We start from the raw sequence: 12,958 nt of genomic DNA on the forward strand, positions 1-12,958 counted from the left end.
TCTCCGAGCTTCCTGGCAGCCTTGGCAAAAAGGTCAATATGAGGGGTTATGGATTTGTGTTTATGTATAAAGAAAACCACAAGTTCTTCATATGTTTTTTTGAGCTGAGTTCTGAGAGGTATTTATCATATATACATTATAGATAATATGTAATAGGCAGTATCTTGGACCACAGTTTCCTAGCAAACGCAGAATGCCTCCGAGATAGTTCTTCCATGCTTTGGCAACTGATAAAAATTGAAGGAAAACATGAAAACCTAATTAGGTAAAGGTACTTTGCAAAGACTATGAGCCAATATTATCTGCAGTATTTCAGGACTTTTTCGAATTTTGATAGCAGTTTTTTGATCAGAGCTAAGGGAATGCTGTCTTCTAATCAGTAGCCAATGTCCAGGATGCAGCAGGCTGAGAACAGAATTTTTCTCTAGCTGATCCACCAGAAACCTTTATTCTGGTTCTTTTAACAGAGCTCAGAGGTACAAAGGTGCAAGCAGCTCCTATGAGAAGCAAAGACTTTTCTTCTCTTGCTGCCACCTTCTCAGTGGTTCTTCTGTGTCTGTCTGGCCCTTCACATTTCCTGTGCATCAGGAGTTCACAATCTTACTATAACCTCAGCACCATACCAGAATAATAGAGCCTCTTTTGTTAGCCTTTGTGTATAACAAACCAGCCCAGAAGTTAGTGGCTTAAAACAGCAACCATTTATTGGCTCACAATTCTGCAATAAGGCAGCTCATGTCTGTACTAAAGGGTGTCAGCTGGGCTCCCTCTGCGTTTACAGTCAGCTGAAGGATCCAAGATGGCCTCACTCACATGTCTGGGCCTCAGTGGGGTGGCCTAAATTAATGGAGACTCCCTGGGCCTCTCAAGCTCAAGGAGGCTGGTCTTCCTTACTTAGGGCAGCAAGACAATGAAAGCAGAAGCTACAAGGCCTCCTAAGGCCTAGGCCTGCCACTGGCTTGGGTCCTTCCTGCTGCATCCTGTTGCCCTATGGCCAGTCCGGATTCAGTGTGTGGAGCAACTACACAAGTATGAGAATTCAGGGAGGCAGGATTCTTGGAGGATCATTGGGTGGCAGTCATCCACAGCCCCGTGCCACCAATAAACTCAACAACAGTGGTCCTGTAGGCAGTGGTTCTCACCCAAGGGGTGGAAAGGGAGAGAAGAGGACAAGTATGTCCCCCTTGCGGGTGAGGAAAGGTATCCTTTGGTATTAGTCCACTTCTTATTCCAAGTTCCCAGACTCAGGCCACCATCAAAAGTTGAAATACTAGGCTTTTTGAGTTCTATTTAAAATTTTCTAAAAGGACAGATGAGAGGTGGACCTTTGAAGAGATGGAACAGGAAATGTTTTAAGAGGCCTCCTGGCAGCCATGCTTGAAGATGTTGTAAGCATGGGGCACATTGAGTTAGGCCACTCTATGGCCGACCTCGTGACACCTGCAGACAGCGGTACCTCCGGGCCTCCCCAGTCGGCTGTGTGTTCAGAGATCATGAGGTCATGTTCACAGCTGCTAAAGTGAGATACATGGTGTGTTAACGGCAGCCTAAAAGTCACCTGAATTTTCATCAGGCTGGAACGAGAAAGCCTGACTGGCCTCATTGGCCCTAACTCTGGGAAAAGGGTCACACTGTGTACAAGGATGACTCGAATGATAATCGAGGCCATATGCTGATCACTTTTGCAGAAGCCAGAAAGCTGGAGGGCTAGATCACAAAGCCATTGGACAACAGAATCAGGGACAAGACATTCTGACTTCAGAGAGATGGTTAAATCTTTAAAAAGATTGAATGAAAGAGGACTAAACATAAGAGCCTATGTTTTGGCTCAGAGCATGCTTATGCACACACACACACACACACACATACAAGCATGCACCAACACATGCATGCAGCCATGAAGAAAAGGGATGAAGGAGCCTGGCTTAGCAGCACCGCATGAAAAGGACCTGTAGCTGTCTTTCCAGGAAGCTCAATTTGAGTCAAAAGCAGGCCAAATTAATGTGACCTTCATCTATATGAATGGGTGCATAGACTCTAGAATAAGGGAAGTGATTCGTTCATTCTATTCTGTATAGCCCAATTTACTCCATAAGTATTAGGCCAATTTCTAGGTGCATAGTTTAAAAGTGTTAAAGAAAAGCACATACTTTGAGGGAAGTTCAGCATGATAAAAGAACCTGAACTCACAGATGTGAGGAAATATACAGAGGAACTAAAGACATTTGACCTAGAGAAATCCCAGCAAGGACTTAAGGATGGTCTTTCACTCTAAATGGTTGTCATGTGGAAGAGGAATTTGATCTGCCCCCTTTGGCCCCAAAATAAATCTTGGATAAGTGATTGGAGGTGGAAGGATGCTGGCATTTGGAACATCTAATCATTGGAGTGGCCCACTAAGGAATGGGCTGTAGTGTTTCTGGTCACTGCAGGGGCTGGATGATCCCTCATCAAGCTAGCCAGAGGGGATTCAAACCTTAGATGGGTAATCAGTGCAAAACAAAAGTTAAAATCCTGTCCAACTAACTCTGAGGTCTTGGCATTTGTAGGGGTTTGCCCAAGATCACAGAGCAAGTTGGTAGCTGCCTAGGACCCAAGTTTCCTCCCTCCCTTTCAGCATTTCTGCCCTGGATGCCCAGTTGCCTCACGAAGGTGATGAGAACTCAAGCAGGGATGCCTAGGGACCATATCCTTCCCATCCATCCAGACCGATTTCTTTGACCAGCATCGTGTGGAAGAAGATTTGAAATCAATGTCTGTGGGAGGACATACCAGTTCTGGCAGTGGCCACCATGCCTGACGGTCTTCCCTGGGCACGAGGTCCCTGCACATGCTCGTATCTCCTGCTTGGCCGCCATGGCCTTGCTGCTTGCAGACTTCTAACCTAGAGACAGGGCAGAGCAGGAGGAGGTAGTCCTGAACCAGAGCACAGGAAGAAGGCTTTGCAGCTCCTTCTTCTCTTAAAACTCCCAGTGTGATGGAAACTGATGAAGGGGAGAAAGCTTTTTTTGAGCATCTACAACGTGCTATGCATTTTTCACAAATGTTAATCCCATTTAATTCTCATAACAACTATATTAGCTTCCTAGAGCTGCCATGATACCACAAATTGGGTGGCTTAGAACAATAGAAATTTATTGTCTGACCATTCTGGAGTCCAAAATCAAGTCCAAATCAAGCAGGGCCATGCCCCCATCTGAAGGTGATAGAGAGGGATCTGTTCCAGGCCTCCTAACTTCTGGTACCTTCAGATCTTCCTTGGCTTATAGGTGGTCATCTTCTCTTTCTGTTTCCCTACTTGTCTTCCTTCTTTGCATCTGTGTCTGTGTCCGAAGTTCCTCCTTTTTTACGAATACTTGTCATATTGGATTAGGATGTAAGGATCTTAACTCAGTTAAATCTACAAAGACCCTATTTCCAAATAAGGTCATCTTCTAAGGTACTAGGGTTAGACTTCAGCATATCTTTTTGCAGGGACACAATTCAACCCCTAACAATCCACCCTGTGGCTCCCCAAAATTCATGTCCTTACCACATGCGAAATACATTCACCACATCCAGACATCCACCTAGATATCAACAACTAGTTTAGTAACAGGCCCAGGATCATAGCACTAATACATGGAAAGCAGCCTTAAAAGGCTGTTTTGCTGACTCCAAACACCATCCTCTTTCTAGTACCCAGGGCTGCTGCCATGGGGCACGCCCACCGTTGCCAGGCACTGTGCCTGCTACCTCATACCCTTTTCTGGCAGGGTCCCGGACTGCGCACCAAGGGACACGGAGCTCCTGCCGTCCTCTGATAGGGACGAGGCTCAGCCCAAGTGGGGCAAAGGGTGGAAACTGAGTCCTGGGGAGGTACAGTGGTTGCACGTAGGAGAATGCAGCCCACTCCGGTCATCTTGGGGAAAGTTGCCTGAACTGCTCTGGAAAACCCAGTGAATGTTGCAGCTCTGCTATCACCAGCTGAGAGGCGAGCCCACAGGAGCCATCCACATTTATGAAGAAGCAGGGGAATCAGATGCTTAGCCAGGTGACAGCAGGCAGCAAACCAATACCAACTGCTCACGTGGCGTAATGCCTGGTCATCCGCTTCCTGGAAAGATGGAGATCCAGGCAGGACTGGGTCCCGGGCTATAATCTTCACAGATGGAAGCTTTCTTTGGGCATTAGAGGAGCTCCAACGGAGGGCACTGGGGAAGAAAGAGGCCACTGAGCTGATGAGAAGAATATGGCTTTTGAAGTCATTAGACCAGCTTGAAACCAGCCTGTGCCACTCACACGCTGCATGGCATTGGACAAATTGAGAAACCCTTCTGAGGCCCATTTTCCCATGGGCTGGTGGTGAGGATTAAATAGACAGGGTGTGTGAAGCACGTGGCCCTGTATGAGTTGCTGAGCTCAATACAAACTGTTTCCCTTCAAAGCTGAGTGGTGCTGGCCATCCTGGGGAAGATTAAGGAAACCTGGAGAGGGAAATGGACCCTCCAGCCTCTCTCTGGGGGAGTCAGTTCACCCTAAGAGGGTGAATATCTTAATCACACCTTCCCCCATTATGCTAACGATGCATTTCCTCCCTCCCAGAGGAGCTGAAGGAGAAGCTGACAGAGTATGTGGACAAGGTGAATGACCAGAAGCCGGGCTTCATCAAAGTCGTGCGCCACAGCAAGCAGGAAGGCCTCATCCGCTCCCGAGTCAGCGGCTGGAGGGTGGCCACCGCCCCCGTAGTGGCCCTCTTCGATGCCCATGTGGAGTTCAATGTGGGCTGGTAAGTGCCCATCAGGAGAGGAAGATGAGTCCCAGTGTGGTCCAGGGCTGTAGCTCAAAGGAGTGCAAAGCATGCTGGGACCTCAGTCATAGTGGGGAAAGGAGAGAATTCTGGGAACAGCTGAGATCTGGTTGTGTGACTGATGTAGGCAACAGGGCTGGCCCTTCGAGGCGGGGGAGAGTCGGGGGTCAACAAGTCAAAGCACAGTGTCTAAAGGTTATGGTGACATAGGGTGTGACTCTGGCTAGTGTCTGCCTCTAGGAGACGAGATCTGGGAGAAGGTAAATGCCAAGGGCAAAGCTGAGAGGACCAACCCAGCTAAGGACAGGGCTGCAACTGCCCAGCAAGGGACAGCTGGACCAGACTTGAGTCAGGAGCCCAACTGCACAGACAGGATCAAGGCCCAGGGGTCAGAGGGGGAGAAGGTAGCTTGATGTTATCACAGGTGGGACCCCCCCAAAATGCCAGGCCAGACATAACATAGATCTCAGATTGTCCCTACTGGTGAAACTGGGTCTTACAAAACCTTCCTTTCCCTGGCCAGGGCTGCTCAGCTGCTGCGTGGGGCAAGAGAAAAGGTATATGGCCTCAGTGGCTGCAGCCAAGCGGGGATGGGGCACCTGATACCCATATCCCTGCAGGGCCGGCTGGTGCACTGTGGCCGGCCCACTGTGTGTGACTTTGCAAAGAGCCAGGGTGAGGAGGGCCCTTAAGTAGGAAGGAGCAGCCAGGCATGCACACTACATGGCTGGATTTGGGCATGCTTTTACATAACAGGCTCAAATTAAGGCTGCAATGAAGCCGTTTTTTATAGTTGAAGTCCCTGCTTGCCATTTGTGACTATTTAAAAAGCATTTTCATTGGATTTATGGCCAGAAGAGGAGAGGGACACTTACTATTTCAAGCTGATTTGAATAAACAATTATGAAACAAATGCATTATTAATAAGAAGCTCATCATTCCTGTCTGCAAACACTTTACTTGCCTGGTGCCCATAGGGACCTCCTGGCTGCTTGGAAAGTGCTACTCCCCACCACTCCTCGGGCAGTGGAGAACACGTGGGATGGGGTGGCTTGTCTGGAGGACTGAAGCGGCATTGAGTAATTGGTGGAAATAAGTTTGTTCTCACTTCCATGCCTCTGCCATCCTCATCTGCCTTTTCCTCCTGGTTGATACACTGAATTTTAGCAAAATCAAAGCCCAGGTTGAAAGCTTCCTATAGAACCTCAGATCTCTTTCTTTCTTCTTTCTTAGGTCTTGATTTTTTTTTTTTTTTTTTTTTTTTTAGTGGAAAAAAGGAAAGCAAACAGACACAAGGATCTAAGGCAGTAAGAATCTCTCAGTCAGCCCAGGACATGCTGCAGGAGTGGCCAGGCCTCTTGCCAAGCCAGAAGTATGGGGGTGGGGGTGGGGGTGGAGGTTAAACAGGTATCCTTCCCAGGAGGCAGAGCAACCCGCTGGAGCAAATAGCCAGGTAGTTTTTTTTGCCTCTTTCTGCAGGGGAAGGAGCTTTAGGAGTCTCCAGTCTAGTATTTATCCACCCTGGAAGCAGTCACCCTTTTCTCCCTCCTTCTTGCTCAGGGCTGAACCTGTGCTCACCCGCATAAAGGAGAACCGGAAACGGATCATCTCACCATCCTTTGATAACATCAAATATGACAACTTTGAGATAGAAGAGTACCCACTGGCCGCCCAGGGCTTTGACTGGGAGCTGTGGTGCCGCTACCTAAACCCCCCCAAGGCCTGGTGGAAGCTGGAGAACTCCACCGCCCCAATCAGGTAAAGCATCCTTACCTGTAGGTCTCTCCGCCTTATCTTCCATGCAAGGGCTCCCCTCCCAGCTCAACCCTTATTCCCCAAACTCCAGCCCCATTGTGGGATGATGGGGTGGGGGTTGGAAAGGAATTACAAATGACCTTCAGTCACCACTTACAGGCCCTGATGATCCCTTTCAATAGAACCATGGCACCCAGAATCCATTCAGAGGCTCAAACTTATTCATTTCAACACATTACTATGGGACACCTGCTGAGAGCCAACGGCTGTGCTGGGTGCCGGGGATCCAGAGTGACTAAGACTCAGTTCCTGCCCCCAAAAGCCTGCAGTCTAGTGAGGACAGACAAAATAATTAGAATAATAAATGATTGCTGGAGGAAACGGCACAGAAAGTGGGGAGAACCTTTTTTGGAGACTTTGCACTTGTTTTTAAGTGCATATAGTAGATGGCAAGGTTGGGCAGGAACACTCATAGCTGAAGAGACAGAGTGAGTTCATGGACACAGAGGAAGAATAAAGGGACCTTTGTGAGGAGGAGTATGAGGACACAGCCCCATGCAATGAGGCTGAAGGGGCAGAGAGGCAAAAGCAGACCCCACAGCAGCTTCTATGCCTTGCTGCTATTTGAGTTTATCCTGTAGGATTCAGTTAAAAGTGGCTTCAAACTGCATTTCAAGGATCCCAAGCCCTCTCTGTCTTCACTGCTGCCTCCCAGACCCCAAATGACTCACTTGTGCAGCCTCTGTTCTCTGGGTCGGGACTTCTGAAACAGCCCCACCACCAGCCCTTATTTCTGTCTGGTTAATCCCAGATCGGGTGCCTTTATGCTCTCTGCAAAGTCCTGCCCATTAAACACACAGATGGCACCAGAGGTGGTCTAGGGGACAATTCTTGGAATGAAAGAGGAGATCAGAAACTGATGTTGCTTTGTATTACCTAAGGGAGAAAGATTATGAAAAATCTAATTGAAAGTGGGCGATTATTATCTGAGATCACATCTTTCCTTGCCAGAAGAAAAAACTATTCACATTTAAAACAGGCTGGAAGAGAACCATCTAGCTTTCCTGCAGTTATCTCTGTTACCCACCTGTTAGCCCCTGCCACGATTTTGTGTTGTTAAATATTTGTTCGGGTATTGCTGTGTGAAAGGGCCTTTTACACACATGGTCTCATTTGCTCCTCATTATAACCTTGTGACAGCTCATTGTGTCATCCCTGTTGTACAAGATGAGGAAAACCCGCAAGACGGAGGAAGGAGAATGGCCCTGCCAAAGGCTGTGGGCAGTGGAGCCAGGATCTAAACCTAGGTCAGCTAGATTCCACATCTAGTTGTCATCCCATAGACACCCACTGTTGAGCTCAGAACTGGCATGGCTGAATTCTGCCGTTCAGCATGCTGAATGATCCTGGAAGGAGGTATGCTGTCATGCAGGGAACATTCTTGCAGAAGACTGCACTGATATTCGCTGCTTTGTTCTGCTCATCTTGAAATGTGTTGGCCTAGTCATAGTAAACCTGCATTCTAGGCCCTTGACAGAGAGTATCGTCTCAGCACAAAGTTTTCATCACCTAATTCTTGCCAAAACTTGCCCGAGAGAAATTATATTCATGGAAGTTTTTTGGGAAGAACATTATTGATTTTATTCCTAGATGAAGATAACCCCACAGAAAGCTGTGGGTTATAAAAACATACCTTGCCCACTTTGGCTCCTGTTTCCTTGGAGCTGTACGTCAGTGCTGTGCCACATGATGTAAGCTATAAAAAGAGTCCAGAGATACCTTCTATTGCTTTCTAAAGTGACGTCTTCAAGAGGGTTGTTCACTATGTCCCCAAGTGACCTCTAAGAAGACTGACATAAGAAATTTCTTTCAAACTGACGGCTAGTCAAAGAAAATCTTGTTAGCCCCAAGGAATGAGTATGAAATTTTCACATGGGAACTATAAATCTTATTTCTAAGACACGTTTGTTCATTTTCACCTTGGCTACCGGGAAGCTTAGCATCAATTTTGTGGGTCTCCTTTAAGAACTGTGAAGGAGGACCTAATGCTGTGTTCTAACTGGCCCCCAATTTGTTGTGAACTTTTGGTCTTTTCAGACATTTATGTATTTTGTTTTTCAATGTATTGTACATTTTTTGTAAGCTATCTCTAATCTTTTTGGGAACGAGGTAAGGTATAAGCCAATAACACGTTCAGGCTGACAGGGTCCACTTCATACCCTAGGTAATTAATAAGTAGTAGACTGTCTGAACTGGCCTGTGCTCATTGCACAGTAACTGTTTTAGATTGTGATGTTTCCCTGAGTGGGTTTGCCCAAATGGGGGAAGACCCCTTCCTGCATGTCTTGGAACACCGTGTTGAAATATTCAACATTTCAAGAATGTCAAGGAGAAGGTTGAGACTTCACTCTGCCCACTCTGCCAGGCTGATGTTTTTAAATCACCATGCATCTAAAGAGGGGATTCTCTGGGCTTCTTCAATGTGCAAGTGCATCTTTTTAAATGATTTTTCAAGTAACCATCACGCCCCAGAGGTTTTCAAGGTTTTACATTATTTAATTTAATCTGTGTGAGGTTATAGTTGATTCTGTTTCATAGATATGGAATCAGAGGCTCCGAGAAGCTAGGGAACTTTTCTCAGTGACACACAGCCAAGCAGGGACTTTACTCATAGCATGCAACTCCAAGGACAGGATCAAGCATCCTCCACTAGAGCAGGAACTCAGCCTATTTTCGGAGTAGTGGATTGAAGTAGATTGATTGCCCTGGCTGCCCGCGGTCTATGAAATGTGAGCCTATCCAGAATAAAATGCTGTGATTTGAAAGAAGGAGGGGCAGGGACCCCAAGGCTCCAGTCTCTGCCTGAGCAGCCTCCTGTACCGGCATTGTCCAAAGCAATGGCCTGCAAAAGAGCTGTTTCTCCACCTTGATGAGTTTCCAATTTCAAAGATGGGTCCATTTGCATGTGACTGACAGTTTTCTCATAGCTGAGGTTTCATCATTTCTCTTTTTCTTTCTGTTCCCCTCCGACTCCTTCAGCCACCAGCTGGTAAGATGCTATACAAGGGCTAGAAATGGTAGCTGTGTGCAGTGGAATAATTCAAAGTCATTTGTGTAAGTTAATGCTCTCAGCAGAGAAGTGCACTCATGCTGATTCTCCCAATCCAAATCACTCCTAGTGAAGTTCTGTGCTTCACTGGGCACCTGCCCACAGCCGGTGAGCCCCACACTCACGCTCCCACTCAGGAAAGGCCCTCCAGCTCCTGCACTGACTGGCTGTGGATGTGTTGCTCCGGCCTGAGACCCAGGCCATCCGCTAAGCCCTACCCACTGGCTATCTCCCCCTAGTGTCCCACAGGCACCTTCAGATCAGTTTTCCCAGGAGGGAATGCTTCTTCCTTCTGAAACCAGCTTTTTCTCTACAGCCCACATTGATGGGTGGTCCCCACCCCACCATTACCCAAGCCACAAAGCCAGCTGGCATCTGGATGCCTCCCTCTCTCTCACCTGTTCATCTGTCTCTAAGTTCTATGGATTTACATTAAGATGTGTCTTTAAACAATCCCTCTCCCCATTCCTGATCTTCTGGTCAAGGACGTCATAATTTCTCCCTAGACCTAGCACCAAGCTTCCCAACTGGATTCCTCTTTCCACCCAGCCTCTTCCAGGCAGTCACCCCACAGCTGCCTAAGGGTTCTTTTAAAAGCACAGATCTGTTTGTTCTCTATATTTAAGAGTCTGGTTTTTTTGTTTGTCTCTTTTTTTTTCTTTGTTCATTTATTTTGTTTCTTAAATTCCATGTAGCGTGAAATCATAGGGTATCTGTCTTTCTCTGACTTACTTATTTCTGCTCATACCAAAGTCTGCTTAAAATTCCCCACTGACACTCCTTTACCTCCAGATAAAATCCAAGTCATTTACCATGCTCTCCAAAGCCCCAGCTGATCTTTCTAAGTGAGCCAGGTTGATGTGCAGAACTCAAGCTGGGGAAAGGTGGGGAGTTAGCTCGGGTGCCCAGGTAGAAACAGAGACTGGCTGTGTGGTTTGGAGCTCAGATGTCAGGGCAGCTAGAGATGCAGACACTCGGGCCCGGCTGGCGGGCTGAACACCACCCCCCTGGGCTGTCACCCACTTCAGCACCACCCGCAATGAGGACCGGCCCCGGGACCAGAGCATCCCTGCTGCCACCCTGAAGAAACTGCCTCCCTAGAGCAGCTGGTGAAGGTGGGCCTGGGAGGGCCACTCAAAGAACGAGGCCCACACCGGCTCTGGGGGCAAAGGAAGGAAGAGGAAGAGATCCTCCTGTAGGAAGGCACCACGCTCGGACTCCTGTGGCCTTCCCCAGGAAGCAGCCCCTCTGCTAACTGCTGGCCCATCTCCCCACACCCCTGCAGGAGCCCTGCCCTCATTGGCTGCTTTATTGTGGACCGGCAGTACTTCCAGGAGATCGGCCTACTGGACGAAGGCATGGAGGTCTACGGAGGCGAGAATGTCGAGCTGGGGATCAGGGTAAGCAAGGGTTCCCGCCCAGAGGGCTTGGCTCTGCTCCCCAAAAGGTAAATGAGTCTAGGGGGTGGAGAAATGGAGCTCAAGGGTGAGGGTCACAGATGGATTCTGAATGTCTAATCCCTAACCTTGCTCCATGTGTATGATCAGAGCTGCTTGGGGACAGGATAGAGACAGAGGAAGACACCTATAGAATTTTTGGGAAGAATAGGGCTTCAGAAACTGCTTTGGCTAGGGCTGGAGACATGGGAGAGTCGAGCTCCCTACTACAGGAACAACCTCTTTGTTAAAACCAAACGTAGGCTCCTCAGGGCTGAGCAAAGATGTGCTCCAGGAAGAGACCTACAGGCATCAAGGGGTGGCTGGACCAGAGTGACCCTCAGAGTCACTTCCTCTCAGAGTCACCTCCCCTTGGGATTTCTCACTCTGATATTCTCTGCCTCCTCCACAGCAGCCCAGAGAGCTTTCCTAAAGACTTTGTGAAGAGAGGGCTGCAGGGGGGCACCTGGGTGGCTCAGTCAGTTAAGCATCTGCCTTTGGCTCAGGTCATGATCCCAGGGTCCTGGGATTGAACCCTGCATCGGGCTCCCTGCTCAGTGGGGAGCCTGCTTCTCCCCCTCCCTCTCCCGCTGCTCTCCCCCCCGCTCATGTTCTCTCACTCTCTCTCTCCCAAATAAATAAATAAAATCTTAAAAAAGAAAAGAGAAGAGAAGAAAAAGAGGGCTATAGGGAAATAAACTCATGGGGTATAAAGAGCAAAACACAGCCAGGCTCACTCCATTCTGTTTTCTGACCCCACCATGTGCTGGTCAGATACTCAGACCTGTTCATACCTCATGCCATTCTTCAGAGGTAGCCACTATCCTGCCCCAAATTAGAGGGCTTTTTGCAACTATCAACACATGGTGCAAATCCACAATAGGCATCATTTAATTTCTCATGCCCCAGGAACATTTTCTAGGCTCTGACTTTTTCTCCTGGGCCCATGAAAAGATAACTCCAAAATGACACCCCACCCCCATCACGTCTGAGGGACGCATGAGGTCCCCTGGTGGTCGGCAGGAATGTGATAACAGATACAATGAAGCACCTCATCCTAGAGGGAAGCCCACTCCTCTGCCCAGGTTGTGGTCCTATCCTCACAGAAATCCCAACATTCAAACTGTGGCTTGTCTCCACAGTGGTGTCCATTGTCCTGTCCATGGGGATCTTAATTTTAAGCAGCCTGGCAGATCCTTGTGTGACAGCCCTTGGAGAGAACCTTGAACCTGCTGGTGTTCTGGCGGTCATCCAAGATATCCCTCCTCACTGTCAGCCCTCATGCAGACCACCCCAACATCTGGCTGGTTCCAACCAATGACCCCACTCTTGCCCCTTTGGCTTCAGTGTCTGTATCTCCAGTTCCCGCTCAAGGACTCCAGCTTGGATCCACCCTTCTCTTACCTCTAACTTCCTTAGACCTGCCACCCCACTGGGCAGTCAGCTGACCCTGGACAGACCTCGCCCTGCCCCAAAGGGAGGCGGGGCACCTCCACAGAGCATCTTCCAATATCTGCAGTGGCCTGACCAGCACTGTGGGGGCTGCACTTATTGCCCAGACTTAATCCTAGGGCTCTGAAGACTGGCAGCAGGAGCAGCTTGGCTGAAGCTGAGTTTAGAAAATACCTTTAGATGCCCGTGTTCACTGAAACTCAGAGAAATTGCTTTGAAGGCCGTCAGAATGCGTGGGCTTCGTGGGGAGCTAATGGATTCACAGAGGAGAGCGCCCACAGTGTCTCCCTGGCCTCTCCAGCTCTCTCCCTCCATCACTCATTTCATCACCACCTTGTTTCAGCACCACTCCTGGGTAAATGGTGGCCCCCAAACATACTATTTTTCACCAGGAGCTACTGCCAGGAACTGGGGGAG

At 48.5% G+C, this 12,958-nt stretch overlaps 1 protein-coding gene across 1 annotated transcript in view; it reads left to right on the top strand.

Moving 5' to 3' along the window:
- GALNT18 (polypeptide N-acetylgalactosaminyltransferase 18) overlaps positions 1 to 12,958 on the top strand; it is a 349,679-nt gene that overhangs the window by 246,908 nt on the left and 89,813 nt on the right. Inside the window, exons 4-6 of the mRNA XM_034995612.1 lie at positions 4,585 to 4,768; positions 6,350 to 6,547; positions 10,939 to 11,053. Of these exons, the coding sequence (XP_034851503.1) occupies positions 4,585 to 4,768; positions 6,350 to 6,547; positions 10,939 to 11,053 (497 nt within the window). The remainder of the gene's footprint in view (positions 1 to 4,584; positions 4,769 to 6,349; positions 6,548 to 10,938; positions 11,054 to 12,958) is intronic.

This window comes from Mirounga leonina, unplaced genomic scaffold, assembly GCF_011800145.1.
Source record: "Mirounga leonina isolate KUSES-001 unplaced genomic scaffold, KU_Mleo_1.0 Mir_92, whole genome shotgun sequence".
In the NCBI taxonomy this organism is placed as follows: Eukaryota; Metazoa; Chordata; class Mammalia; order Carnivora; family Phocidae; genus Mirounga; species Mirounga leonina.